This window comes from Gigantopelta aegis, chromosome 6 (assembly GCF_016097555.1).
Source record: "Gigantopelta aegis isolate Gae_Host chromosome 6, Gae_host_genome, whole genome shotgun sequence".
Taxonomy (NCBI): domain Eukaryota; kingdom Metazoa; phylum Mollusca; class Gastropoda; order Neomphalida; family Peltospiridae; genus Gigantopelta; species Gigantopelta aegis.
The window spans coordinates 83,321,064-83,348,166 of NC_054704.1; the positions used below are offsets into that span (position 1 = coordinate 83,321,064).

Here is a 27,103-nt window from a genome sequence, read left to right on the forward strand (position 1 = left end):
AACCAGTCCATCCAATCAGTCATCCATCCATATGTCCACCTGTTCGTCCATCCGTCCGTCCGTCCGTCCAATCATCCATCCATCTGCCCACCTGTTCATCCATTCATCTGTCCATCCATCCATCCATCCATCCATCCAATCATCCATCCATCTATCCACATGTTCATCCATCCATCCATCCATCCATTCATCCATCCATCCATCCATCCATCCATCCGTCCATCCGTCCATCCGTCCGTCCATCCGTCCATCTGTCCACTTGTCCACCTGTTCATCCGCCCGTCCATCCGTCCGTCCGTCCATCCGTCCATCTGTCCATCCTGTCCGTCCGTCCGTCCGTCCGTCCGTCCATCCATCCATCCATCCATCCATCCATCCATCCAGTTTACAGGAAACCTGCAATATTTTTTCCATTAGCAGTAAGGGATCTTTTATATGCATTTTTCCACAAACAGGACACCACATACCATGGTATTTGATATACCAGTCATGGAGACATTGATTGGATTAGGGGGAAAAAAACCTGAGCAGAAAATGTGTCACTTATGGAGTTTGATCCTCCTACCCTAGAAACCATGAGCGCGTACTGTACCAACTGAGTAGATCCTGCCCCTGAAGAATGAAGTATTTCGGTCACATGGAGACTGTGACCCAGATACACTAAATATGTCTATCCACCCTAATATCGGGCCAGCAATGTTAATTAATGTCAGAGGAAATAGATTATTATTGATCGGCAGAGATGAAAGGTACATGTAATTAAGAAAAATTATTTCTATTAACTCATATATTTATTGCAAAGCTCTTCAGAATAATGACACATATGTTCCACAGTTGAACATTCTGTACAAGACTCATTTGTATAACAGCCACCTGTTTGTAAAGGAGGCTGAAGATAAATAATTTTAGTATATACACGTTACGTATATATACTGGTTCAACTGTGTAATAAGCTTGTGGGCAGGTCAATGTCTCTAAGGCAGAGACTCTGAAAAGTACAATTCGCCATGTACTTTTCAATTTCCAAACTGTTTATAATTCATAATTTTAATTTTTTTAGCAGTAGTTCTTTAGGCTAATAATTTGGATATCAAGTTGTAACTGTTTAAAAGAAGTTAATGCAGTTAAACAATGTTTTAAGCAGCCACATAAAGAAACGTTTAAAATATCCTTTTATTTAATAGAGAAGCTTATTAGGTGTTTTATTGGCTGGTTTTATTTGAGAAAACAGTAAGTTTTGTTGATTTAAGCAGGTATGTGTATCATAGAAATAAAAGAAAGGAAAGTAATGTTGCTGGTTTTTTGTTTGACGATGCCACCAGAGCACATTGATTTGGTCATTTTGGCATATAGACTTAGAGAGAAAACTTGTTACATTTTTTCTCTGTCTGTCTGTCTGTCTCTGTCTCTGTCTCTGTCTCTGTCTCTGTCTCTGTCTCAAGTGACAGGACGTAGCCCAGTGGTACAGCGCTCGCTCGATGTGCGGTCGGTGTGGGATCGATCCCTGTTGTTGGGCCCATTGGGCTATTTCTCATTCCAGCCAGTGCACCATGACTGGTTTATCAAAGGCTGTGGGATGGTGCATATAAAAGATCCTTAGTTGCTAATCAAAAAGAGTAGCCCATGAAGTGGCGACACTGGGTTTCCTCTCTCAATATCTTTATGGTCCTTAACCATATGTCTGATGCCATATAACTGTAAATAAAAATGTGTTGAGTGCATCATTAAATAAATCATTTCCTCCTTCTTCTTTTAGAGTTGACTTCATGAGATTATCATCACCACTTCTGTTCTCACTTCTTGATTAAATGTATAAAATCATTAACTGACTTTCTTTTAGAGTTGACTTCATGAGATTATCATCACCACTTCTGTTCTCGCTTCTTGATTAAATGTATAAAATCATTAACTGACTTTCTTTTAGAGTTGACTTCATGAGATTATCATCACCACTTCTGTTCTCGCTTCTTGATTAAATGTATAAAATCATTAACTGACTTTCTTTTAGAGTTGACTTCATGAGATTATCATCACCACTTCTGTTCTCGCTTCTTGATTAAATGTATAAAATCATTAACTGACTTTCTTTTAGAGTTGACTTCACCAGATTATCACCTACACTTCCGTTCTCGCTTCTTGAGTTTGCACAAAGTGCACAGAAGGCGGCGGACATGTTGGAAACAGAAAGCTGAAAGTCAGTGTCTGCTTGATGAGCATTACGACAGACAAGCCCAGGTATGGTCTCTCATGTTTAACACATGTACTGATGTCCAAAAGAAACTATACCAAGAAAAACATTATTTAATTTCCTTTATACTTTGGATAATGAAAATAAAATGGTGGTTAAATATCTTTCTGCTTTTATGGAATGCAATTTTGTTCCCAGCATACCAAAACACCACTCTAATAAATATATACATGTATGTTTTAAACGTGCAGCATATTTTGGTTTTTCGTCAGTAGTCTCTCAGAATATTGGTATAGTTTCTTTTGGACATCAGTTAAAATAACTGGTCATAGGACATGCTTGCTGGGTTTGGGAGTGAATGTGAGGGTGGGTCTGTTAAATTTATTAGTTGGTTTTATTATTGTAATACATGCATAGGCTTGAAATAGCAGCCTGTCAAAATGGAAAACCATTTTTTAGACCTAGCTAACAGGTGAAATAAAAATTAATCTGCTAAAACTCCCTAGATTTGTGGATAAAAAGATTAAAACATTATTTTATCTAGTGATTAAAAAAAGTCCCACCATTTGAAGTTCAATAGCGAAAAAAGTGCAATGCAGAATATTGGAATTTTGCACCAAACCAATTTATTATGTTGTCTATCAAGTACATATTTTAAATTTTGATACAGGGTGCTTTCCCTTGTATTCACTCTCCTGTCTTTTCTTTCATCTTGTCCTATTTACATAAACAATTCTTTATTATTATTATTTCTTTATTATTATTATTTCTTTAAATTGGCAACATTGGTTAAAAAACGTTGGACGAGTTTAATTAGTATGCCATAATTGCTGGTTTAGAAATAATATCTTCTTTGTTATTTATTTTCCATTGAATTTCATTTTTATCCTTTATGATTCATCTTCCCCAACAAATTCCATAAAAAAATAATTATAAAAAAATATTTGTTTGTAATCTTTGTAGCAACAAATACTTCATTGCTTGCATCTACAGTTACTATTTTGTTTGGTAATTGTATTAATAAGACAAGCAGATATTAAATTCATATATAATGGGGTATCTAAAAATACTTTTCTCCAAAAATCCCTAGGAGGGGGGAGGGTAACGGTATCTGGTCCATGGACTATAAGTTTAAATATTCAATTAGTACTTTAAATTGTTTCAGCATATATTTTGTAAGGTAATGAATTGGTGATCCCAATTCTAACATTACCGAGTTGAAGTTTTTCTTGAGGCAGTAAAGACTTTTTAAAGTATAGAAAATAATTTTTTTTTTTTTACTTTTTAGTACTCAGTCCCAAAATAAAAAATGTGTGGGATCATAACTGACCAAATTTGCTAGTTAACCTTTGTGCATGTGATTATATATGAGCGGTGATAAGTACTAACGACAGCAATTATTTCAGTATATTGAGGGAAATATTGGCTTCTGACCTACAATTGCGCTGTCACTGTAGCAAGCAACAGCGCTGTTTCATTAATGATTCCTCCCAATGATAGTCGCGGCGCGTTCTGAATAGGTCGCTTTCATCATAGAATCCTCTCATTTTGTTGTTCCGCTGCAGACCGGTAGCCCATTACTGTGTATTATCTTGAACTTCCTGTGCTAAATCTCTTTGCTGCTGTCATCAAGAGTTCTGCAGAGATGCTGTATTCACCAAAAAAAGATCTATTGGCATACTTCAGACATAGCTTGTCCAGACGTACACTTCAAAAAAAAAAAAAAAAAAAAGAAAAAAAAAGAGAGAAAAAAAAAAAAGGTTTCATCCCTAGAGTGTGTTTGTGTTGAAGCAGTTGTCTGTGGGGTTTATTAGATCATGTGAATTAGGACACAAGTGAGAGGCTGTGATCACTTGTCTATCCTTTGCTTGCGTGATGATAAAGCAGGAAAAGCTGTAGTCATTTATTTTTAAATTGAGTCTTCAATCGGTTTATCGTCGCAACTGGTCTTGGCCAGGAAATAATACAATTTTCTGCAGCTTAATCTGGCATCATTGTTTCTGAACTCGGTGACCTTGGAAATTGAAATCAAGGTCTTGAGTAGTTTGATTGTCTGGAGAGGGAAAATAAGGCCTGTTTAATGACAATCAAGCACTTTGTTTGGGCAGATTCGACACTGTATGGGAATTGTTACATATGGTCTAGAGACTGCCTAGATAAAGGGAAAATATTGAATAGTTTTGTTTTTAATATGACACTACTGCACACTTTAACCCTTCTGTGGTGTGACAGCCTGTGATCATTTTACTTATGTTGTGGACATGGCAGTGTGCTCTGTGCTGCTGTTAGTTTGACATCATGAAAAGGCTCTGTCCATGACATCATTCCAGCACAGACATGGAAAAGTTCAATTATAGCCATTTGTTGCCTGCCATATGGTTATTTTGACACATGGTCTGGAGCCAGAAAGGAACCTGCTTCTGTCAGACAAACTACAGTGAAACTCCCCTAAACTGGACACCCTCGGGACCAAGTCAAAAAGTCTGGTTTTAAGATAAATCTTAGTTCTTTCTCATCAAGGTGGCCAGCCAGTTCTTCAACTTCATCTTTTCTCTGTTTTGATCTGTCGGCTTCTTCTGTCCTTTTCCTTTGCTCTTCCAGGTAAAGTCTGTACCTGTTTTAAGAGGTATCCGGTTTAGAGAGGTTCTATTCTGTACAGATATTTAAAAAGGGACCATGAAACACATCTGGTTTTGAAGGAATTCCAGTTTACAGAGAGTCTGGTTTTGAGAGGTTTCACTGTACTACCAAACAGTAGCATTACATAGCTTTTATTAGTATTTTCCCATAGACAGGATAGTACATACAACAGCTTTTTTATGTACCATTTGTAGGAGGACACTGGTTGGATTGAGGAGAAACATCTAGTTCACTGAGGGGGTGGGGATCATCCTGTAAGCCATAAACAGAACAGTATCTATCACTTGATGTATCATTTGTGTGGCACTGGTTGGGATGGGGTCCATTGGGGGAGGGGGGATCAGTCCTGTTACTCATAAACAGAACAGTACCTATCACTTGATGTATCATTTGTGTGGCACTGGTTGGGATGGGGTCCATTGGGGGAGGGAGGATCAGTCCTGTTACTCATAAACAGAACAGTACCTATCACTTGATGTATCATTTGTGTGGCACTGGTTGGGATGGGGTCCATTGGGGGAGGGGGGGATCAGTCCTGTTACTCATAAACAGAACAGTACCTATTACTTGATGTATCATTTGTGTGGCACTGGTTGGGATGGGGTCCATTGGGGGAGGGGGGATCAGTCCTGTTACTCATAAACAGAACAGTACCTATCACTTGATGTATCATTTGTGTGGCACTGGTTGGGATGGGGTCCATTGGGGTGGGGCATTGACCCTATTACCCATAGACAGAACAATACGTACCACAGCTTTTGATGAACCATTTGTGTTGCACTGGAAAAATCCTGAGTCCAGTGAGGGGAGTCAGTTCTATAACCCATTGCACTTCATGTAAGAACTCTGCGACTGTCCTGACATGGAAAAAAACCCCAACCTACTGTTGCCATATTCTTGCCAACTGGCAGCTAGGAATTTATCTATACTTCCTCAAGGATGGGATAGCCTTTGATACAGGCCACTAATAAAGCACTGATTAGAGTGGGAAACTACCTAATGGCTCTGTCCACTGAGGTTCATTGTCTGGTTCATATATTACAGTAAATGGCGGAAGATAATTTTAGGCATGCCATTATTACTGACCAGAGGAAAGAAGTTTCAATTACATGTTTGTGATGAGGTCAAATTGGGATCATGCCTTTTCAGCTGTACTCTCCCGGAGCCAGCCCAGAAGGTCTTTAATTTGTCCGCATCAGGGAATAAGACCATTAAGGATCCATGCAAGCAGAATTTGTCTCGCTTATAAAGCTTCAGTCAGATGTGACCTAAGTCAACATCCCAGTAGTTTCGCACTACCATTTAACAGAATCTGCCTGGGGTGCAAAAGGTCATAAGATCGATCCCTCTAAACAGACTCTTTGTTTTTCTCTCTTGCAGCAAACGGGGGCGGGATGTAACCCAATGGTAAAGTGTTCGCTTGATGTGTGGTCGGTCCTGGATCGATCCGCGTCGGTGGATCCATTGAGCTATTTTTGTTCCAGCCAGTGCTCCACAACTGGTGTAACAAAGGCCATAGTATGTACTATCCTCTCTGTGGGATGGTCCATATAAAAGATCCCTTTCTGCTAATTGAAAAGAGTAGCCAATGAAGTGGCGACAGCAGGTTTCCTTTCTCAATATCTGAGTGGTCCTTAACCATATGTCCAATGCTATACAAACATAAATAAAATGTGTTGAATGTGTCGTTAAATAAAACATTTCTTTCTTCTTCTTTTTTTTGCAGCAAATGTTTTTGCTTAAGAACTGTTTTGTGTAATATATCAATTTAAATATTGAGGTTTTTGCTTAAGAACTGTATATGTAACATATCAATTTAAATATTCACTCTTAATTAAGCCAGATTTTTACCTAAAAACTGTGTCTGTACTATAGCAAACCTACTTACATTGTAGTTTTATAGTTCTGTATCCTAATAACCATCATAATTATGTGGTGTTCTGTTTAATGGAAAAGGAATCTTAACTGATCAGGGTTTCACTTACACGTAGTTGTAGAGCTTTGCTTGAGTAAAGTAAAGTTTGTTTTATTTAATGACGCCACTAGAGCACATTGATTTTTTTATCTTATCATCGGCTATTGGACATCAAACATATGGTCATTCTGACACTGTTTTTTAGAGGAAACCCGCTGTCGCCACATAGGCTACTCTTTTACGACAGGCAGCAAGAGATTTTTTATTTGCGCTTCCCACAGGCAGGATATCACAAACCATGGCCTTTGTTGAACCAGTTATGGATCACTGGTCGGTGCAAGTGGCTTATACCTACCCATTGAGACTTGCGGAGCACTCACTCAGGGTTTGGAGTCGGTATCTGGATTAAAAATCCCATGCCTCGACTGGGATCCGAACCCAGTACCTACCAGCCTGTAGACCGATGGCCTAACCATGATGCCACCGAGGCCGGTAGCTTTGCTTGAGATATGAAAGGTTCTGTAGGATCATCTTAAATTGTTGTATCATGAAAAACCGTGAACCGGGCTAATCCATAAATCAATCTATTTATGTTTGACTTGATACGCTTGAACGCCGACATCAAAATACTTTTGTTGAATTAAGAAAACCTTCTCAAAAACAAAGTGCACAAATAAGGAAAAGACAAGTAAAAATTCAAAATATTTTATATACATAGGGAAATGAATACATAACCGCCTTTTTGCACTGTTCGCACTATATTAAATGGTGTGTAATATTAAACAAACTTAAATAAACAAAGTTTTTACACTGCTGTCATTGTCAAAGTCTTGTCTGTTTCGCAGATTCATTGCATAAAAGTTTTGATGACATCACGTAACATGCGTCACTCTTGAAAAACAATATCCCGGTTTATGGGAGTATCTGAAGAATGTCAACATTAGACTACGACATGCATTTAATCATTTCACAACAGAAACTGGCATGAATATTAACATTTGTTGGTTGATTTTGATAATAAAGTGAACAAGGTAAAATATTATTACATCAAGTCGATTGTACAGTACAATGTGCATTTGCAGAAACCATTTCCCATTAATAGGCCAGTTCATGGTTACTTGAGGATACATCCAATCCATTTCTAACAGTTGTTAATGATTTATATGGTTACTGTATTTGACCGGAAATTAGCCCATGTCTTTGAATAAGCCCCCCCCCCCCCTCCGTTTTGATAGCATTTAAGAAATTAGGCCCTCATTCATAAATAAGCCCAGCCCCAACTTCGTCACCTTATAAATAACATGAAAATGCAAGTTTGCTCAAAGTTCATTTAAAAGGTAATACCTCCTGCAGATAATTAAACACAAATTAACAAAAACAATTTCTACTCTCCATCAGTTAACTGTATTGATGTAATTGTTCTCAAATTAATATACATGCACATGTACTCACGTATCACAAGTATCATATACTTGATATCTCATTAACAGCCATAGACCAAAAACAAATCATTAAAACATTCCTTTTCTTTCTAACTAATGTATTGACCAAGAGAAAATAATGAGGATTCTGACGAAAACTGTCTTGCCTGTCACTTAATGAATTGTAAAATGATGTGAAATTATTGCTTTCGAAGCAAACCTTGACCTTGGGTCTCACTGGAGATGGTGACACCATCCATTCTAACAGAACAAAAAAGACAAAACTATATATGATGAGTTCATTTCCAAAAGACAGTACATGTATATGTAAATTTTCAAATGTTAGAGTTATCATAATCAGTGAAGGTATATTGATATTAGTAAAAGTTTTTTTTATATTAATAACATAACTACAGTACATATCAAATTGCATGTCAAACATTTGGTAATTCTGAAATATAGTCTTGGAGAAGAAACCTGCTACATTTTTTTTCATTAGTAGGATAGTACATACCACAGCCTTTGCGGGGCACTGGCTGGAATAAGAAATAGCCCAATAGACCAACTGACTTGGATCGATTCTAGACCGATCTCACATCAGGTGAGCACTTTACCACTGGATTACATCCTGTCCAACTCGGCAATACAACAATAGAGTTTCCATCAAAATGTGATCCATGTCCATTACACAGAATTTTAAAACTCTTTCTTACACACCTGTTGGTCAGAACACCATGCGTTATTTTTGGTTACACATGGTTGTTAACACATGTATGTCTGTTAACAATTTCAAGACAAACGACTGGCTGCTTCTACATGATGACCAGGTCACCAGTGCCATACAACCAATGAAAAACTACATAATGGAAATTAATTAGACTGTGACGTATACCGTAGTTAACCTGATATTCATGTGTCTGTGACACATAAGTCAGCTACAAGTGCAATGGCTGTAAATAACTTTTAGTCAAAAAAGATGTTAAAATTTGCTTAAAACCTGGTTATGTAAGAAATTGTGAGATAAATGGTATCTAATGGCCACTTGTGTATTATTCTCTATCTACACTATACATTGTGTATGTCATATGTTGCAGCAAAATCATGTTTTTCTCAAAATGATTTAACTGGACATGCTTTTAAAACAACTTGTGAGATAAATGGTATCTAACGGCCACTCGTATATTATTCTCTATCTACACTATATGTTATATGTTGCAGCAAAATCATGTTTTTCTCAAAATGATTAAATGGACATGCTTTTAAAACAACTTGAGATAAATGGTATCTAACAGCCACTCCTGTATTATTCTCTATCTACATTATATGTTATATGTTGCAGCAAAATCATGTTTTTCTCAGAATTATTTAAATGGACATGCTTTTGAAAATAAATTCTTCATATAGTCATTATTATATATTATACTCTTCAAAAAAACTAGTGGAACTGAAATAAGAATTTACAATTGCCAAAATTGTAAGGTATATTAGTTGTGGGGAATGGTTATATTATAATAGTGAATTAATTGGGAAAACATTACAACCGGTATTTCAGTATTACAGTAGGTTTTATGACCACCAAAGATCTTGAAGGACGATTGGGGTCAGAAGTGAAATTTGAAAGTTGACGTTTTTTTATCAGTAAATTGCAAATTCAAACAATAAAAATGACTAAAAATAAAACAATAACAACTGTATGATCAACAGAATGAAAAAGATTGAAAGAAATAATGTTCCACAGTGATTAATGGACCTTCCTGGAAATTGTCAAAATCGAGAATGACACCCCACACATGTGCAAACTGTGGAATGTGTTATGGTGTGTTGATAAACAGAGCTGAATGTTCTTTACTAGGATGTCTGTGGTCAAAACGTATATTAGGTCTAATAGTTGATATTAACATTAATATTTCCGGTTCCCCTTCTTTTTTTTAAGAGTATATATAATTTAAATGACAAAACACTATGATAATAATAATATAATAATAATTAATATATGATATACTTTCTAAGAAAACCCATGACCTCTGTGACCTCGAGCAGCCGCACTGTCACTGTGATAAATCCCACTTGGATAAATATATTGATTTAATACAAAAAGAAAACTGGCCACGACTCCCAAGAAAGAGTTCATGCATGGAATCAAATTAACGGCCATCAAAGTGAAAGATAAATGTTCTGTCCACTGGTCTCAACCAGTCATGTCATTGATGCACATGAATATATACTAGGACCAAAAAAAAAACCCAGAGAGAAAGAAGAAAATTGCAGGGCTAAAAAACCAACATTTATTGGCATCATAATTAAATGAAATGCTTAAAGGCAAGCCTGGAAATAAGTGTCTAGTCGCAGACATTGTCCGGTACAAATGGGTCATCTGTCAAGCTTTGACAGTCACAAACTTAAGTTTATAATATTCGCGGTCATTTATGTCCGACACAGAATGAAGTATTTTTGTGTTGAATTGGTTTGATGCATTTTAAAAATGCATATTCAAAAGGTGTTTTTTTGACAGTCACAAACTTAATATGGTAATATTATTGGTCATTTTCGTCTGACACAAAATGAAGGATTTCTATGTTGAATCAGTTTGATGCAGTTTAAAAATGCATATTTAAAAATGTACCACTTCAGGCATGTGTTAATAGAACTTTTGCTTGAATGCCATTAGCCCAAGAAAGGAGAAAATTTCCCTTTAGACAATTTTGTCTATTAATAGACCTAAGCAACTTTGATAACCCCAAAGATCCATAATTGGCCGATGTGTTCTGAATGGCTTAAACAACCAACACATCTTTTAATATCAAAGTTTACCCCTCTACTCTAGTTCCAGTGTTTTATATGGGGCACAATTTGTCTCATAAGTGTCCTGTTTTGAAGTAACATTATTTCAACATTTGAAATGATGACAGTCACATTTTCAGTTATGACAGGCTTACATTGATCGATACATGCTCCCCCCCCCAAAAAAAAAACCCAAAACAAACAAAAACTAAATCCATTCCTGGAAAGAGATTATTCACAGATATGAAAAAGAAAGCAGTTTTTATCACAAAACGGTGAATATGTCGAAATTTTAAATGTCATGTCTGAAAACTTTTATCAATATAATATAATGTTATTTGCCGATTTATTGTCCCACTGTTTTTGAAGTACGCATAACCGTACAGTGTCTGTTTCAAATCAGTGTATATCAGAAGCCATCTGTGACCCGCGTGATGTCAAACTGTGTATAATAAAGTGACAAATAATTGATAATAATACACCTGAGTAAACTTTGATGGAATTTTGTTGCAGACATAGATTATTAATTACAGTAACAGAAATCTATAATCGTATTTCTGGTGGAATATCAGTGGGATATATAAGCAAGTGCACATAAGTCAGCAAGGGGAAAAAACCCAAATGTTTTTTGTTTAGATAGCAGTTGATAATAATAGGCTTGAGTAACTTTAATGGAATTTTGTTGTATACATGGATCATTAATTACATGAATTTTAATAAGTACATGTCACCGAAATCTATAATCTTGTTTCTGTTAGAATGTCAGTGGGATATATGTACAAATGCATTTAAGTCACAAGGAACCAAAAAATTTTTTTTTTTTAGTCAGCACATTGTTTAATATTATTAGATTTGTTGAGAAAATTAATTTTAATGAAGTACATCTCACCGAAATCTATAATCTTGTTTCTGTTAGAATGTCAGTGGGATACATGTACAAGTGCCTTTAACTCACAAGAAACAAAAAAATTAAATGTTTTTATAGATTTGTTGAAAGAAGAAACCCACTATTCTCACATCAACTATTCTAATTAACAGCAAGTTGTCTTTTATATACAAGATAGTACATACCACAGCCTTTAAAGATGATGACTAGTTTTTAAACAGTGTAAAATATTTTTGGCTGTTAAAGGTTTTTGACTGTTAACTTGCAGTGTTGCACATTTCTCACGTTTTGCTTAAACTTTCCATTTTGATAAATTTAACATGTTTCTGTTCATGAATATTTAGTTTTTTTAAAACAAAAATTCAATATAATTCAAAATTACTTTTTATGTTTACAAAATGAACAAGGTATGTATCTCTGAAACTATGGGTTCAATACCTTTAACATACCTCTGACACCATATAACCATAAATAAAATGTGTTGAGTGTGTCATTAAATAAAACATTTTCTTTACCTTTAACATACCAGTCAGCCTTTGGTTAGACTGAGTGGCATATAAACCTGACAGGTCCACAGGTAGGGCTTGATCCTGTGTTCCATCACAGTTCAACCAGAAGCTTTGCCACCACTGTGCTACATACATTTATTATCATATATGGTTCAACATAACCGAGTTAATAATAATCATATGAAACACGTGTAATAACAAGTGTAATGACTTAATTTTGGGAAGCGACGTCATAACATGACGTTGCTTCTGTAGTCCTAGCTCAGACTGTGCATTTGAAATATTACATCATTTCGTCGTCTCCTTCTAGTTGTGGCTGAAACATTTTGAGTTGGGTCTTGTTATTCATAAAGAAAACAACAATAATATGGATAATAAAGAAATTATTACACTCGCCTGTGAGTCGTACTGATTTTACGAAACTCGTATCAGGATTCATGTATTACCCTCGCTCTTGCTTGGGCAATACAAAAATACTGATACTCGTTTCGTAAAATCAGTACCACACACAAGCTTGTATAATAATCTCTATGTACGACCTGCTCCCCAGTCCCCAAGTACAGCTGTACTGACTGGTAAGCAAAAGGAAAAAAGTTTAATCTGATAAAACTTGTCATGCTTGGAATGATCCAGGTAGGAGCAAGTGGCCTTCGGAGTATGTTTACAGGTTCTTCTGCTCTTATCCCCAGCTTCCACAAAGTTAAGGCTTTTATTTACATAGATGTTGGTGTGTGCGTCAAAAAAATGTCTTCACTGTCCACAGAAGTCATGGGATGATCTGATGTTGGTAATCGTGTGTTGTTTCTCAATGTTACACGTTTCTGCTGCCTGTTGGCCCTTGATGGAATGAAAGTGAGAGGAATGCGTGTTTAAAGATTACGACAGCATACGTATGGTTAATCATTGTTAATCTGTTAAATGCAGTATATCAGGATGCACTTACACAGGGGACATGTACCTCCATGCTGGTAGGCTAGTGGCCACTCATTGGGTTTTACCTACTGTAGGAGCTGGATTTAGCTCAGTCGGTTGAGTGCTCGCTTGAGGTGCTTGCGTTGCAGGATCGAACCATCTTGATGGATCCATTCAGCTGATTTTTTCTCTCGTTCCAACCAGTTCACTACAACTAGACAAAGGTCGTGGTATGTGCTTTCCTGTCTGTAGGAAAGTGCATATAAAAGATTAGGAAAAATGTAGTGGGTTTCCTCTGATGACTACGAGTCGTAATTAACGAATGTTTGACATCCAATAGCTGATGATTAATTAATCAATGTGCTACAGTTGTGTCCCATGGCTGGTATGTCAAAGGCCATGGTATGTGCTGTCCTGTATTGGATGTCAAACATTTTTTAGTTTTTACATATAGTCTTAGAGAGAAAACCCACTACATTTTTCCATTAGTAGCAAGGGATCTTTTATATATGCACCATCCCACAGACAGGATAGTACATACCACAGCCTTGATATACCAGTCATGGTATACTGGCTGGAATGAGAAATAAGGTGTTTCAGTTAAAGGTGTGGCAGTGATCATATTTTAGACACCTGTAATGGCTACTGATTAAACAATGCACAGAGGGTGTCGTTAAACGCACATTCGTTTTCCATTCCTACCCGATTTATTTTAATGAAAATGCAGTGGCTTTAATTAGTATGCTCAATATGCACAGCGGAAGAAGATTGTCCTAACCGGAAAGACAAACAGCCATGAAAGTCTCCCTCGAGATTCTAGTGTTACCACAAACATGAAAGCTGATACAAACACAATAAAGATTATGTCAAGTTGCAGACTCCATTGACAGTCTCTAGGCACTTGAATTCTTGCACGGTTTTCCCCATCATAAATGTCTCGGCGGTGGTGTCATTATGTACTGAATGAGATTTACCAGTGACGTACAAGTGACGCAGATCATTAGAAAAGTCATCAAATTAATGAGCCTTATGTATGTCATTTGAACATAGGCTCCAGAAATAAATCATTGTTTGTTTTGCACATACATAGTTATATCTGTATAATATTCTTTTTTGAGAAAAATCTTGATCGACAAAGAACATTTGTGTCAACCAGTCTTGAAATACATGTACTTCAACATGGACTGGACTAAGAACTAAGAAGGGTAGATCTTAGTGATGTTTTATTAATCGACTAAATTAAATATTGATCAGTTGTATAGTCTACTGTGGTGGTGATTAGTTAGAAAATGTCGTAGTCAGTTGTTACACATGTTCCTACATTTTAAGGGGGTGGGACGTAGTTCAGTGGTACAGTGCTCACCTGATGCGCGATCGAGCAAGAATCAATCCCCGTCGGTGGGCCCATTGGGCTATTTCTCATTTCAACCAGTGCTCCACAACTGGTGTGACAAAGGCCGTGGTATGTACTATCCTGTCTGTGGGATGTTGCATATAAAAGATCCCTTGCTGCTAATCAAAAACCATTAAGTGGTGACAGCAGGTTTCCTCTTACAATATCTATGTGGTCCTTAACCATAATGTCCGACACCATATAACCGTAAATAAAATGTGTTGAGTGCATCGTTAAATAAAACATTTCCTTCCTTCCTTCCTTCCTTCCTTCCTTCCTTCTTTCCTACATTTTAAATGATAGATTTTATTTCAATATATGCTTGAGTCTAGGTTTGTTTTCATGTACACGTAAAGCAAACAAATATTGAGTTGGTAATAAATGTAAAATTAGCAATGTATAGGGTCTACCCCAATGAACTTGACAATAGGTCATAAGCCTAATAATTCAAGGCTTTCTTATGGAAGTGTAATTATAACTAATATTATTATTGAATTTAATTGGTTAGTGCAAACCGATTATAACTGATGATCAATGATGAAATTCCAACATTTTTCCTAGGCCCCGTTCCACGAAAGAATTGTAGCTAAGGTTAATTGTTGTGTCTTAAGGTGAGTTTTACAATTGGCACCGTAAACTTTATAGCCATTCCACAAAGCAACCTTACGGTAGTTGTAAATGTCCCTTTTATGATTAAAATCTTTTTTGCGAAGAAGTGTGAATTAGTTAAATGATAAATTGGTTACTGACTTTTCGGAACATCTTGGATATATTCATTGGTATCGGACATCTATGAAGAAATTTTGTTAGTGTTAGTGATAATTGCCAAATGCATAAGACATGAGAGTTATCTCCTGTATTTTCGTGTGAAGGTCCTATATGGCCTAGAATGTTATTCATCGAACGCCGAGTTTTATACAAGGTATTTGATATATATTAGATCCATTTTTACATAAAAAGTTAGTATCCTTCCTAAAAAATTAACAAATCATTTAACTGTCATTTGAAAGCTACGCTAGTGGCTTACAACTGCCTCATACCTATTGTAAATTTTCACAGTAATTTATGACGATAGTAGGCTATGCCGCATTGTGGAATGGGCTGGCAATCTTAGAAAAAAAATTAAGGAGGGGATGGTAGGTATTTACGGCGATAGTAGTCCTAAGATAGCTTCCTGGAATGGGGCCCGGCCATGGTCATTAGTCCTAACTGTTGATGGACAGCAGTGTATGGATTTCATTCTATACACATGTATAGTGAGCAGGAAACAAATGCATCAAATGACACAAATTATCAACAAACTTAAACATAACTTCTTTTTTTCAAGACTTTTTGTTTTGATTGCACTACACAATGGTATGTGCTGTAGTTGTTTACAGAGCACAATCAGTGGTAGAATGTTTAGAATTGATTACCAGTCCAAAATAAACCTCTCCCCCCCCCCCCCCCCCAGTTCCAGCCAGTGCTCCATAACTGGTACATCAAAGGCTATGGTATGTACTGTTCTGTCTATAAAAATCGCTTACTGCTTTATGGTAGAAGTAGCCTTTGTGATCGCAGCAAGTTTATTTTGTCACTGTAAACCAAGTGTCAAATAACCATACGTGTTGAGGTGTTAAAGCAAAATGTCTTTTCATTTCCTGTTGTTTTATAGAACACTATACATTTGTATTTATTATTAAAAGGGTGGGATTAACTCAGTTGATTGAGTGCTCACTTTAGATGCTTGCATCACAGGATCGAACCACCTTGATGGATCCATTTAACTGATTGGTATTTTTCTCGTTCTAACCAGTGCACCACAACTGGACAAAGGTCATGGTATGTGCTTTTCTGTCTGTGGGAAAGTGCATATAAAAGATCTCTTGCTGCATTAGAAAAAATGTAGCAGGTTTCCTCTAATAACTACGAGTCAGAATTACCAAATATTTGACATCCAATTGCCCATGATTAATTAATCAATGTGCTCTAGTGGTGTCATCAAACAAAACAAACTTTTTATTATTAAAAGGGCAGGATCTAGCTCAGTTGGTAGAGTGCTCATCTGGGGTGCTTTGGTCGTAAGATCGAATCCCCTATGTGGATCATTTCCTGATTGGGGTTTTTCTTATCCCACTCGGTGCCCCATGACTGATGTATCATAGGCCATGGTATGTGTTCTGTGTGCGAGTGTCTGTATAAAAGATCCTTCGCTGTAAATGGAAAAATGTTTCGCATCTTTCAGCCGATGATTAATAAAATCTATGTGCTTTAGTGGTGTCATTAAAAAAAAATGTTTAACTTTATTATTAAAGGCTTTCTTGCTGTGCTGCATAAGTAAATCATGTTTTTATTGTAATATAGCGAAGCTTTGTAACCATACAATTAATTTTTAATTTTAATTACATTGGGTATTCCAATGATGTCACTTAGCATCTCCACACAATAACAATAAACTGGGTGCATTTTTAGAATGCTGGAAAATTTCCAATGCAAAATTGCTACTAACGTCTTTTTTGTTTGTTTAAAAACCGGCCTCGGTGGCGTCGTGGTTAGGCCATCGGTCAACAGGCTGGTAGGTACTGGGTTCGGATCCCAGTCGAGGCATGGGATTTTTAATCCAGATACCGACTCCAAACCCTGAGTGAGTGCTCCGCAAGGCTCAATGGGTAGGTGTAAACCACTTGCACCGACCAGTGATCCATAACTGGTTCAACAAAGGCCATGGTTTGTGCTATCCTGCCTGTGGGAAGTGCAAATTAAAGATCCCTTGCTGCTAATCGGAAGAGTAGCCCATGTAGTGGTGACAGCGGGTTTCCTCTCAAACTCTGTGTGGTGCTTAACCATATGTCTGACGCCATATAACCGTAAATAAAATGTGTTGAGTGCGTCGTTAAATAAAACATTTCTTTCTTTCTTTCTTTTTTTGTTTAAAAATTACTAATGCACTTGACTGTGTTTGAAGAAAATCTTTTAATTAAATTTGTTTTTACTGTTTTCAAAATATGGATTTGAAGTGAAATTACATTAAGATATGTTATATTTTTTGTGCATGCATGAAGCCAAAACATGGTTGCGAAAAGGACTGTCCATCAACTGTAGTACATTGTGACTAACTGTGTGTTTGTCACCTAATAGGCAATGATTACAAGTGTGTTGAGCCGTGGTGAACACAGTTCTAATCATGTGGTTTCTTTCCCTTTTCCCCATTTCCTTCCATTTGCCTACAAATTGATATAATAGCACTGCTAATGAGAACGAAATCCATCCCTTGCCAGTCCTGACTCTGTATTATGCATCTCGACTTTACAGGCCTTAAAAGATGACGTAATGAAACAAAGTTCACTGGCCACTGGATTCTTGGCAGTCTTCTCCAGCATCATTAGATAGTCATCCATAATAACCATTTCTTTTCCTGTGTGCAGAAACTGCTTTGGTTACTAATGAATGGAATTGCAGCCTGGATAAACTCCACTTAAAAGGCGAGCCCTCTGGGTACGGGTTTTTTCCATGTCAATCATTAGGCTAGTCTATAGCAGCAGATTTCCCTTGCCCCCACACAAGCTGGTGTTTAATACGAGCCGCCGACTATTATTGTATTTGCGAACCTGTTTGCGTCATACCGGTTTTTGTGATTGCTAGTGTAAGCATGGCCTTCTGCATGTAGCTCTTCAGTGAATGCGATGAACAGAAATTAGGTTTTGCCCTTGCCATACTGGTGAAATATTACATACTTGCCTGGTTCTGAGACTGTAGATTTTTAAAGGAAAGTACAGAAGGAAGGTTTTATTTAACGATGTACTCAACACATTTTATTGTTAATTGAAGCATATCAAAAAAGTAAATATGGCCTTCATCCATTGATTATGAGAGGCAGTTCATTTTGACATTTAAGTTGTCGAGAGAGGGTGAGAGAGCAAATGTGTGTAAGAGAATGAGTGAGTGAATATGTGAGTGAATGAGTTGAAATTGGCGAGCAAGTAACTGGGTAAACATGGAGTGAATATTTGTGAGAGAGTGAAAGAAAGAAAGAAATGTTTTATTTAACGATGCACTCAACACATTTTATTTATGGTTATATGGCATCAGACATATGGTTAAGGACCACACAGATATTGAGAGAGGAAACCCGCTGTCGCCACTTCATGGGCTACTCTTTTCGATTAGCAGCAAGTGATCTTTTATATGCACCAAACCCATAGACAGGATAGTACATACCACAACTGGTATAACAAAGGCTGTGATATATACCATCCTGTCTGTAGGATGTCGCATATAAAAGATCCCTTATTGCTAATCAAAAAGACAGCCTATCGAGTGGTAACAGTGAGTTTCCTCTCTCATCTGTGTGGTCCATAACCATATAACCGAAATTAAAACATGTTGAGTGTGTCATTTAATAAAACATTCCTTTCTTCTGATTATTATAATTATTCATGTAGAATGGGGCACTTCCCCGTCCAGGAATAGGGCCCCACACTGAATTGAGTTATTTTCTGAACTTTATTCTGATAATTATTATTTACAAAGAACTGGACACTTCCCGTTCCAGGAAATCAGCCCCACACTGAATTGAATTATTTTCTGAATTTTATTCTGATTATTATTAATATTATAGAACTGGACACTTTCCAGTCCAGGAATCGGCCCCGCACTGAAATTCCAACTAGCTGCTGCTTAAAATCAATTATTTTCTGAACTGCGGCACACAAGGAAAACATTTGTGCCTGGCACTGTGTACAGGCAGCAGTGATAATCGGAATAAATTGTTCATCATGTCTAATTGCCTGTGGCCTTTTGTGCTAAAAATAATAAGGTGGCAGTGAGAATTGTTTTTGTGTCCGGAATTCATCAGCTCTGCATGTTTACCCAGGGAGCATGCAGCGAGAAAACCCACAGGTCAAGTTAGCTGTGACATGGTCGTGGGTGAGACAAGCAGAAAAAGAGGCAGAAAATTAATGAACCTGACAATTAATTAAGCAAGCTTGAAATCTTTTGGGCTCCATTTTAAATTCCATGTATGGTTGACGGGTCAAAGTGAGCCCATGTGGGGAATTGTATAATCACTGACATAGGAAGTGGTGGAGGGGGAGGGGGGCAAGGGGGCATGTGGCCCCACACTTTTCAAATATTTCGCTTTATATGTGCTTTATAATAGTGTAAAAGTATGTAAATATAAAAGTGTGCCCTCCCCCCCCCCCCCTTTTTGGCACCTTCCTACGCCACTGCTATTAATTACCAGTGTGCATTGGTACAAAAAGATGACGGTGATGCGGTGGGGCAACTACTGTAAGTCGTGAAATATTGGCGATCTTGAAATTTAGAAAAATCCAAATAAGTAACATACTATAGTGATATAAAATTTTAGTGAGGTCATCATATCAGAAACTAAAGAAGAATAAATTTGAGTTATATGATCAGTTGAAGTAATAGTTGTGATCAGTTTTGATGGTACGGTATGCAGCTTACAGACAATTTACATTTAACAAAAAATTCCAGTAACTAACTATTGTTGTTTGCTAATCTTTTGGTTTAATCAATAGCATGTAACCATTTTTATGTGTTTAGTTGACTAAACAATCACACAAAAGTTGTTCGGAACAGTCTGTTGCACGTCTCTTTAAATTTAGCGTCATGAAATATTAGTGACTTGTATGGTGTCACTAAGTTTGCTAAAAGTGCTCTCCTGGTGCGCGGTCGGTCTATCTCCACTTAAAATGCACCACTAATTGTTATTGTTATTGCTATTGCATGTACGATGATGCTATAAAACACACAATGACCTTAACCCATGTATACAAATTTTGAGTTATTTATTAGCTACCAGAATACATCCAGTTATACAAAATCACTTAAATGATTTAAAAAAAAAAAAAATCCTTTTTACAACTAGTAATCTGACTGGTGCATTTTCAATGGCAATCAGAATAGATGGCACTTGTCAATGTTTGGAAGCATATTGTGGATACAGTGGCATAACGTAGGCGTGGCCATTGGGGTGGTTGCCCCAGACACAAAATTCTGGACTGGTGGAAGGGACTCGGGGGAGTGCTAATTGTCCACTGGTTACGGGGTGCAATACTTGCCTTGCCTCGGGCATTGGCAACTGTCGCTATGCCACTGGGTATCTGAGCTGGAAATAAGGTACCAGCCTCAATCTTTAAAGACACAGACCCTAGTTTCAACCCGCAAAAATCGACACAAAGTTTGGTTAATCTATAAACCTGTAACACATTTGGATACGGTTGCAAGAGAGTGTACATCAAAACAAGAGTGTGAAGTTGAAATGGTGAAATACCGTTAAAAATAGACTACAACTCGACTCCATAACTGTTACTTCTTAGACACAAGTGCATTTTTAAAAATATAAAAAATGCATTTTGTATTATTAGAAACACCAGGATGACCAGAAAAACTTTGGTTGTACGGAAATGGATAATCTAAACAATAAAATATAAGTAAAGTTTGATTTCAGTGATCATGAACGGCTCTAATAGTGAAAAATATGCTGTAGTGTTTAAAAACTAGGGTATGTTCCTTTAAAGGCCTATATAAAGTTAAAATTAAAGTTAAAGTTTATGTTGTTTACTGATACCACTAGAGCACACTAATTTATTAATCATCAGCTATTAAATGTCAAACATTTGATAATTTTGACAGTCCTCACAGGAAACCCACTTCATTTTTCCATGAGCAACAAGGAATATTTTATATATCACTCTCCCATGAGGACAGCACATGCCATGCATGGAGTTTGATATATCAGTCATGCAGTAATGGATTGGATGGATCTACCACCGGGTTTTGATCCTATGACCACCAAGCTCCTCATGTGAGTGCCCTGAAGGCGTATTAATATATATACAGTGAAATTAATACCGGATCCTCTGTAAACTGGAATACTTTCAAAACCGGATGTTTTTCAAAGTCCCTTTTTAAAAACCAGTACATAATTGAACATCTCTAAACTGGATCCCTGTTAATACTGGACATTTTTATTAGTCCCTAAGGTGGCCGGTTTACAGGGATTTCATTATATATATATATATATATATATATATATATAAATAAACTTCTATGCAAGACAGAATCCAATAGTTCTGGCAGCATGGCTTTGCTTCCTGTCAGGGATGGGATGTAACATGGTCAGTAGAGGTTCATCGGAGGAATGAAACCCTCATTGGACTACTGTGCCAAACATTGGCAGATGACTGGTATTACTGAAGGCAATGTTTGTGCTGTCTTGTCAGTAGGAAAGTGCACATATAAACTATTTATCTGAATTATGTTTGGACTATCCATTGCTGTGATATGGAAAACTGTAGCAGGTTTCCTCTGAAGACTATGTGTGGGAACTACCAAATGCTTGACATCGAATAGCTGATGATTAATTAAACAATGTGCTCTAGTGGTATCGTTAAAGAAAACAAATGTTTACTCTGTTTCCTTTTAATTAAGCATGCCATGTTGATCTGGAAACTACGGGAAGCCATGGCCTGTGTAATTGTAAAATACTTCATCATTTTGCACATTCTTTAATAAATAATTTGATGCCGCTGTAAGTAAATGAGTTGAAGAAATTTATTTTCTTGATTACTGGGTCAGTCTCCTCCTGGGTGCACTGACTGGCTTTCACTGATTGCAGTTCCACAAATGATGAAGACAACCTAATGGTGGGGAAAGAAAAGGAATGTTTGTTTGACACTTCAGTATATTTTAAATCATGAATGATAGATGTCCAACATAAATGTATATGGTAGTTGGAGAGAGAGAGAGAGGGAGAAAGGGAGGGGGAGGGGGAGGGAGGGAGGGAGAGGGAGGGAGGGAGAGAGAGGAGGGAGAGAGAGAGGGAGAGAGAGAGAGGGCGAGACGGAGAGAGAGAGAGGGCGAGACGGAGAGAGAGACAGAGAAAAGAGACAGAAAGAGAGAGAGGGAGGGAGAGAGACAGAGAGGGAGGGGAGAGAGAGACAGAGAGGGAGGGAGGAGGGATAAGAGAGAGAGAGAGAGAGAGACAGACAGACAGACAGAGAGAGAGACAGACAGACAGTAAAAGAGTGGCTGGTTGGGTCAGATAGAGAGAATGAGTAAGTGAGTGAATGACAGAGAAACAGAAAGATCCATATATTGGCACATGTTCCTGATGTTATAGTAGCTCAAATTATATTTTATACGGAACCAAAACGTTATGTACCTCGAATACTAGGGTTAGCAGCTTTAAAACCCAAGATTTAACAGTGTAGTGAGGTGGTGGAAGGCATTGGGCGTTAAGCATTTTTCTATTTTCCTTCCCCTTCCAAACACTACATCTCATAAAGAAAATTGCAAAAATCAGCACAATTGTACATAATTCCTATATATGTTCTGCGGATAAATACGTGATGTTGTTGACAGAAATAGAGCCAACTAGTCTAACCCCTGTAATTAAGTTACTGGAACTGGCAAGTTCTTCAAATGAAGATAGATTTGTCGTTCAGCGCTAGATAAATTGACTTTTAACTATTATCTCAGTATAACCTCCGTCCTTATTGATTCTCTGCAGCAGTTAAGAAAACATAGCCCGTGTGGCAAGCAGAATGTTTCTTTATTCATTTACATCTCACGTGTGACGGGTCATAGGATCGATTGCCCTCTGTGGACTTGATTTTTTTATTTATTTCCCTATCACAACCAGCTCTCTATGACTAGTACATCAACAGTCAAGTTCTGGGGGCCTATTTCACTAAACATCGTAAGTATACGTCCGCAACTAGCAGTTATACCGGTCATTCATTTACACGTGTTTGACATCCGTTTCACGCAGAAAATTACATCATTACGGAAGATGGAGCATTTTAAAGACAAAAGAAAATGAAATATGTGTACTTTCAAACTGTATTTCTTGTACTATAATAAGAAGAATTGTGGTTAAGTCGTAGATTTACATTTATGTGCAAAACTAGGCTTACGATGTTTTTGTGAAATTGGGCCCTGGACTTTAGATCTCGTCAATTTGTGCACAATAGGTTTTTTTTTTTGGTACAGTAATGTTATTAACAGCTGTTGAAGAGTTGCAGATATTCACAAATTCATTTAAAGTTATTTAAAGCTTAACATTTCAGTGGGAGGGCACGATGTAGCCCAGTGATACAGCATTCGCTTGATGCATGGTCGGTGTGGGATCGATCCCCGTCGGTGGGCCCATTGGGCTAGTTCTCATTCTAACCAGTGCACCACGACTGGTATATCAAAGGCTGTGGTATGTACTACCCTGTCTGTGGGATGGTGCATATAAAAGATCCCTTGTTGGTAATCGAAAAGAGTAGTCTGTGAAGTGGTGACAGCGGATTTCCTCTCTCAATATCCGTATGGTCCTTAACCATATGTCTGATGCCATATAACCATAAATACAAAGTGTTGAGTGCGTTGTTGAGTAAACATTTCTTTCTTTCTTTCCTTTCAGTGATCTCCATGTGAAATGTCTTTACACTCAGCATGTTTGTACTTAATTTGGGTGTGATTATTTTGGCCATACATATCTTGGGTACATTTACTGCTGACCGGCCTCGGTGGCGTCGTGGCAGGCCATCGGTCTACAGGCTGGTAGGTACTGGGTTCGGATCCCAGTCGAGGCATGGGATTTTTAATCCAGATACCGACTCCAAACCCTGAGTGAGTGCTCCGCAAGGCTCAATGGGTAGGTGTAAAACCACTTGCACCGACCAGTGATCCATAACTGGTTCAACAAAGGCCATGGTTTGTGCTATCCTGCCTGTGGGAAGCGCAAATAAAAGATCCCTTGCTGCCTGTCGTAAAGAAGAGTAGCCTATGTGGCGACAGCGGGTTTCCTCTAAAAACAGTGTCAGAATGACCATATGTTTGACGTCCAATAGCCGATGATAAGATTAAAAATCAATGTGCTCTAGTGGCGTCGTTAAATAAAAACAAACTTTACTTTTACTTTCATTTACTGCTGTGAATTTGGTGCAACCTAAAGCTCTGATACTGTATATACTGTCCTGCACATAAAAAGATCGCTTTGCTGCCTTTTTAGTGTTTCCTATTTCTCTTCTTTTTTTTCAGCTTGTGTCAAAATAATCATATGTTAGCCAACCAATTTAGCCATAGTTTAAAATGTGCTAAGATGTTGCTAAACAAAATTAATATTTGTTTGCTTTCGTCTTTCTTTCTTTCTTTGATTTCTCGCTCCAGCCAGTGCACCACAACTGGTATATCAAAGGCTGTGGTATGTACTATCATGTCTGTGGGATGATGCATATAAAAGATCCCTTGCTGCTAATCAAAAAGAGTAGCCCATGAAGTTGCGACAGCGGGTTTCCTCTCAATATCTGTGTGGTGCTTAACCATATGTCTGACACCATATAACCATAAATAAAATGTGCGTCGTTAAATAAAACATTTCCTTCCTTCTTTCTTTTAACCATATGTTAAAATAATCATAAGTTAGACATCAAAATATAACAGACATAGTTTAAAAATGTGTTGAGGTGTCGGTTTAAACAAATATTCCTTTCCTTTCAATTAATTCATTTAAACCAAGTGTTGTAATTAACACAGTCATGTTGAACATGTAACCATTGATTATATATAGGGGCGGGATGTAGCTCAGTGGTACAGCGCTTGCTCAATGCGCGGTCGGTCTGGGATCGATCCCCGTCGGTGGGCCCATTGAGCTATTTCTCGCCACAGCCAGTGCACCACGACTGGTATATCAAAGGCCGTGGTATGTGCTATCCTGTCTGTGGGATGGTGCATATAAAAGATCCCTTGCTGCTACTCGGAAAGAGTAGCCCATGAAGTGGCGACAATGTTGAGTGTGTCGTTAAATAAAACATTTCTTTCTTTCTTTCCATTGATTATAACATAAGGAAGGAAGCAAATTTTTATTTAATGATGCACGCAACACATTTTAATTTGGTTGTATGGTGTCAGACATGCTTATAGGAACCACACAGATAATGAGAGAGGAAACCTGATGCCACCACACAATGGGCTACTCTTTCTGATTAGCAGCAAGGGATGTTTTATATTCAGCATATGACAGACAGGATAGTACACACCATGGCCTTTGTTACACCAGTTGTTGAGCATTGGCTAGAATGAGAAATAGCCCAATGGGCCCCCTGATGGAGATCGATCCATGACTGACCAGACATCAGGTTAGCACTCCTTATAACCAGGGCTGGGAATTATTCTGGGATCTGCGGTTTTCCTCTCATGGAACAATGCATTTCCTCGCATTTTAATCATTCTTGCCCCCAGACCCCTCTAGATTTCCTCTTTTTTTACATTTCACCACCCCGGACCCCTCTAGATTTCCTCTTTTTTACAGTTCACTCAATTCCCACCCCTGTATAACATAAGGAATGCAGTATAGCTGATTGCATGGTAAACTACTTGGTCGAGTATGTTTTATGAGTACCAGTAGTATGATTAATCTTCTGTTAACCCATCAGCTGGTTTATTTCCCATTGCAGTTAATGCTGTGTGACTTCGAAATCAAAGCAGAGAAGAGCATATTAGACTAACATGGATCACTGCTGAAAATAAGATGAGCAGGGCCCGTGGCTATAAAACTTTTTAAGAGTCCAGACTCAGTCTCTAATGACGTCACATTTTTATGGCGTTGTCATGACATTAGTGTCTCAGACTCTATTAGTTTCGAGTCTTAAACTCTAAAATTTTTATAAGCACCAGGTCTTGTCCAATCCCTACTTACAGAGAGGTGCCTAACCATAGCATTGAAATAAGAATAAGATAATATTAAAAACAATGTGCTGGGGTTTTGTTTAAACATGCATTAATTTTCGGATTAAGTGGTAACACTTGCTTGAGAGGCAATAGCCTCTATAGTGCTCTAGTGGTGTCATTAAACAAAACAAACATCTGTGGCAGCAATGGGTTTTCTTTTTCTTGATGTTAAGCACTTGTGACATGAAAGTTGAGAGTTTGGATTTGTGACTCACAAAACAAATACATTTTATTGTATACATAACCTTGAAATATATAGATCTTCAGAAACCATAAAAGTGATATTTGTTGCAAAGTCATATTTTCACCATAAAAGTCGTCAATGAAAATGTAGAAATCATATTTATATTTTTGAATACGTTCATTCTTCAGTTATCTCCCTTGTAAGTTATTAAAATGTAATTGTTGTTGTTAGTGTCGCTACATCATTTTATAGTTTGATTATTACCAATGCATCAGATTATATTTGAAAAAATAAAAATGTAATTTAAACAATTGTACCTATATAAAAAAAAAACCCCATGGATATGAAGTACAATACTGGTCAAATATATAAAACTGACTGTGTACAAAGCTAAATAGTGGTGACACAATGCCCTGTCGTTAACTTCGATTAATGGCGTGTTTGGGTTTCACTCATTGCTTCACAATTCATAAAAATAGGGTTTCACTCATTGCTTCACAATTCATGAAAATATGGTGTTTACACATCACTTGTTGACATAAAAATT

General features: G+C 37.3%; 1 protein-coding gene across 4 annotated transcripts in view; it reads left to right on the forward strand.

Moving 5' to 3' along the window:
• The window catches only part of LOC121375941 (high affinity cAMP-specific 3',5'-cyclic phosphodiesterase 7A-like), a 162,315-nt gene that overhangs the window by 111,116 nt on the left and 24,096 nt on the right, over nt 1-27,103 (forward strand). For all 4 annotated transcript variants that reach the window (XM_041503665.1, XM_041503667.1, XM_041503668.1 and 1 more), the window contains one exon: nt 2,093-2,235. In XM_041503665.1, coding sequence (XP_041359599.1) covers nt 2,093-2,235 — 143 coding nt within the window. The remainder of the gene's footprint in view (nt 1-2,092; nt 2,236-27,103) is intronic.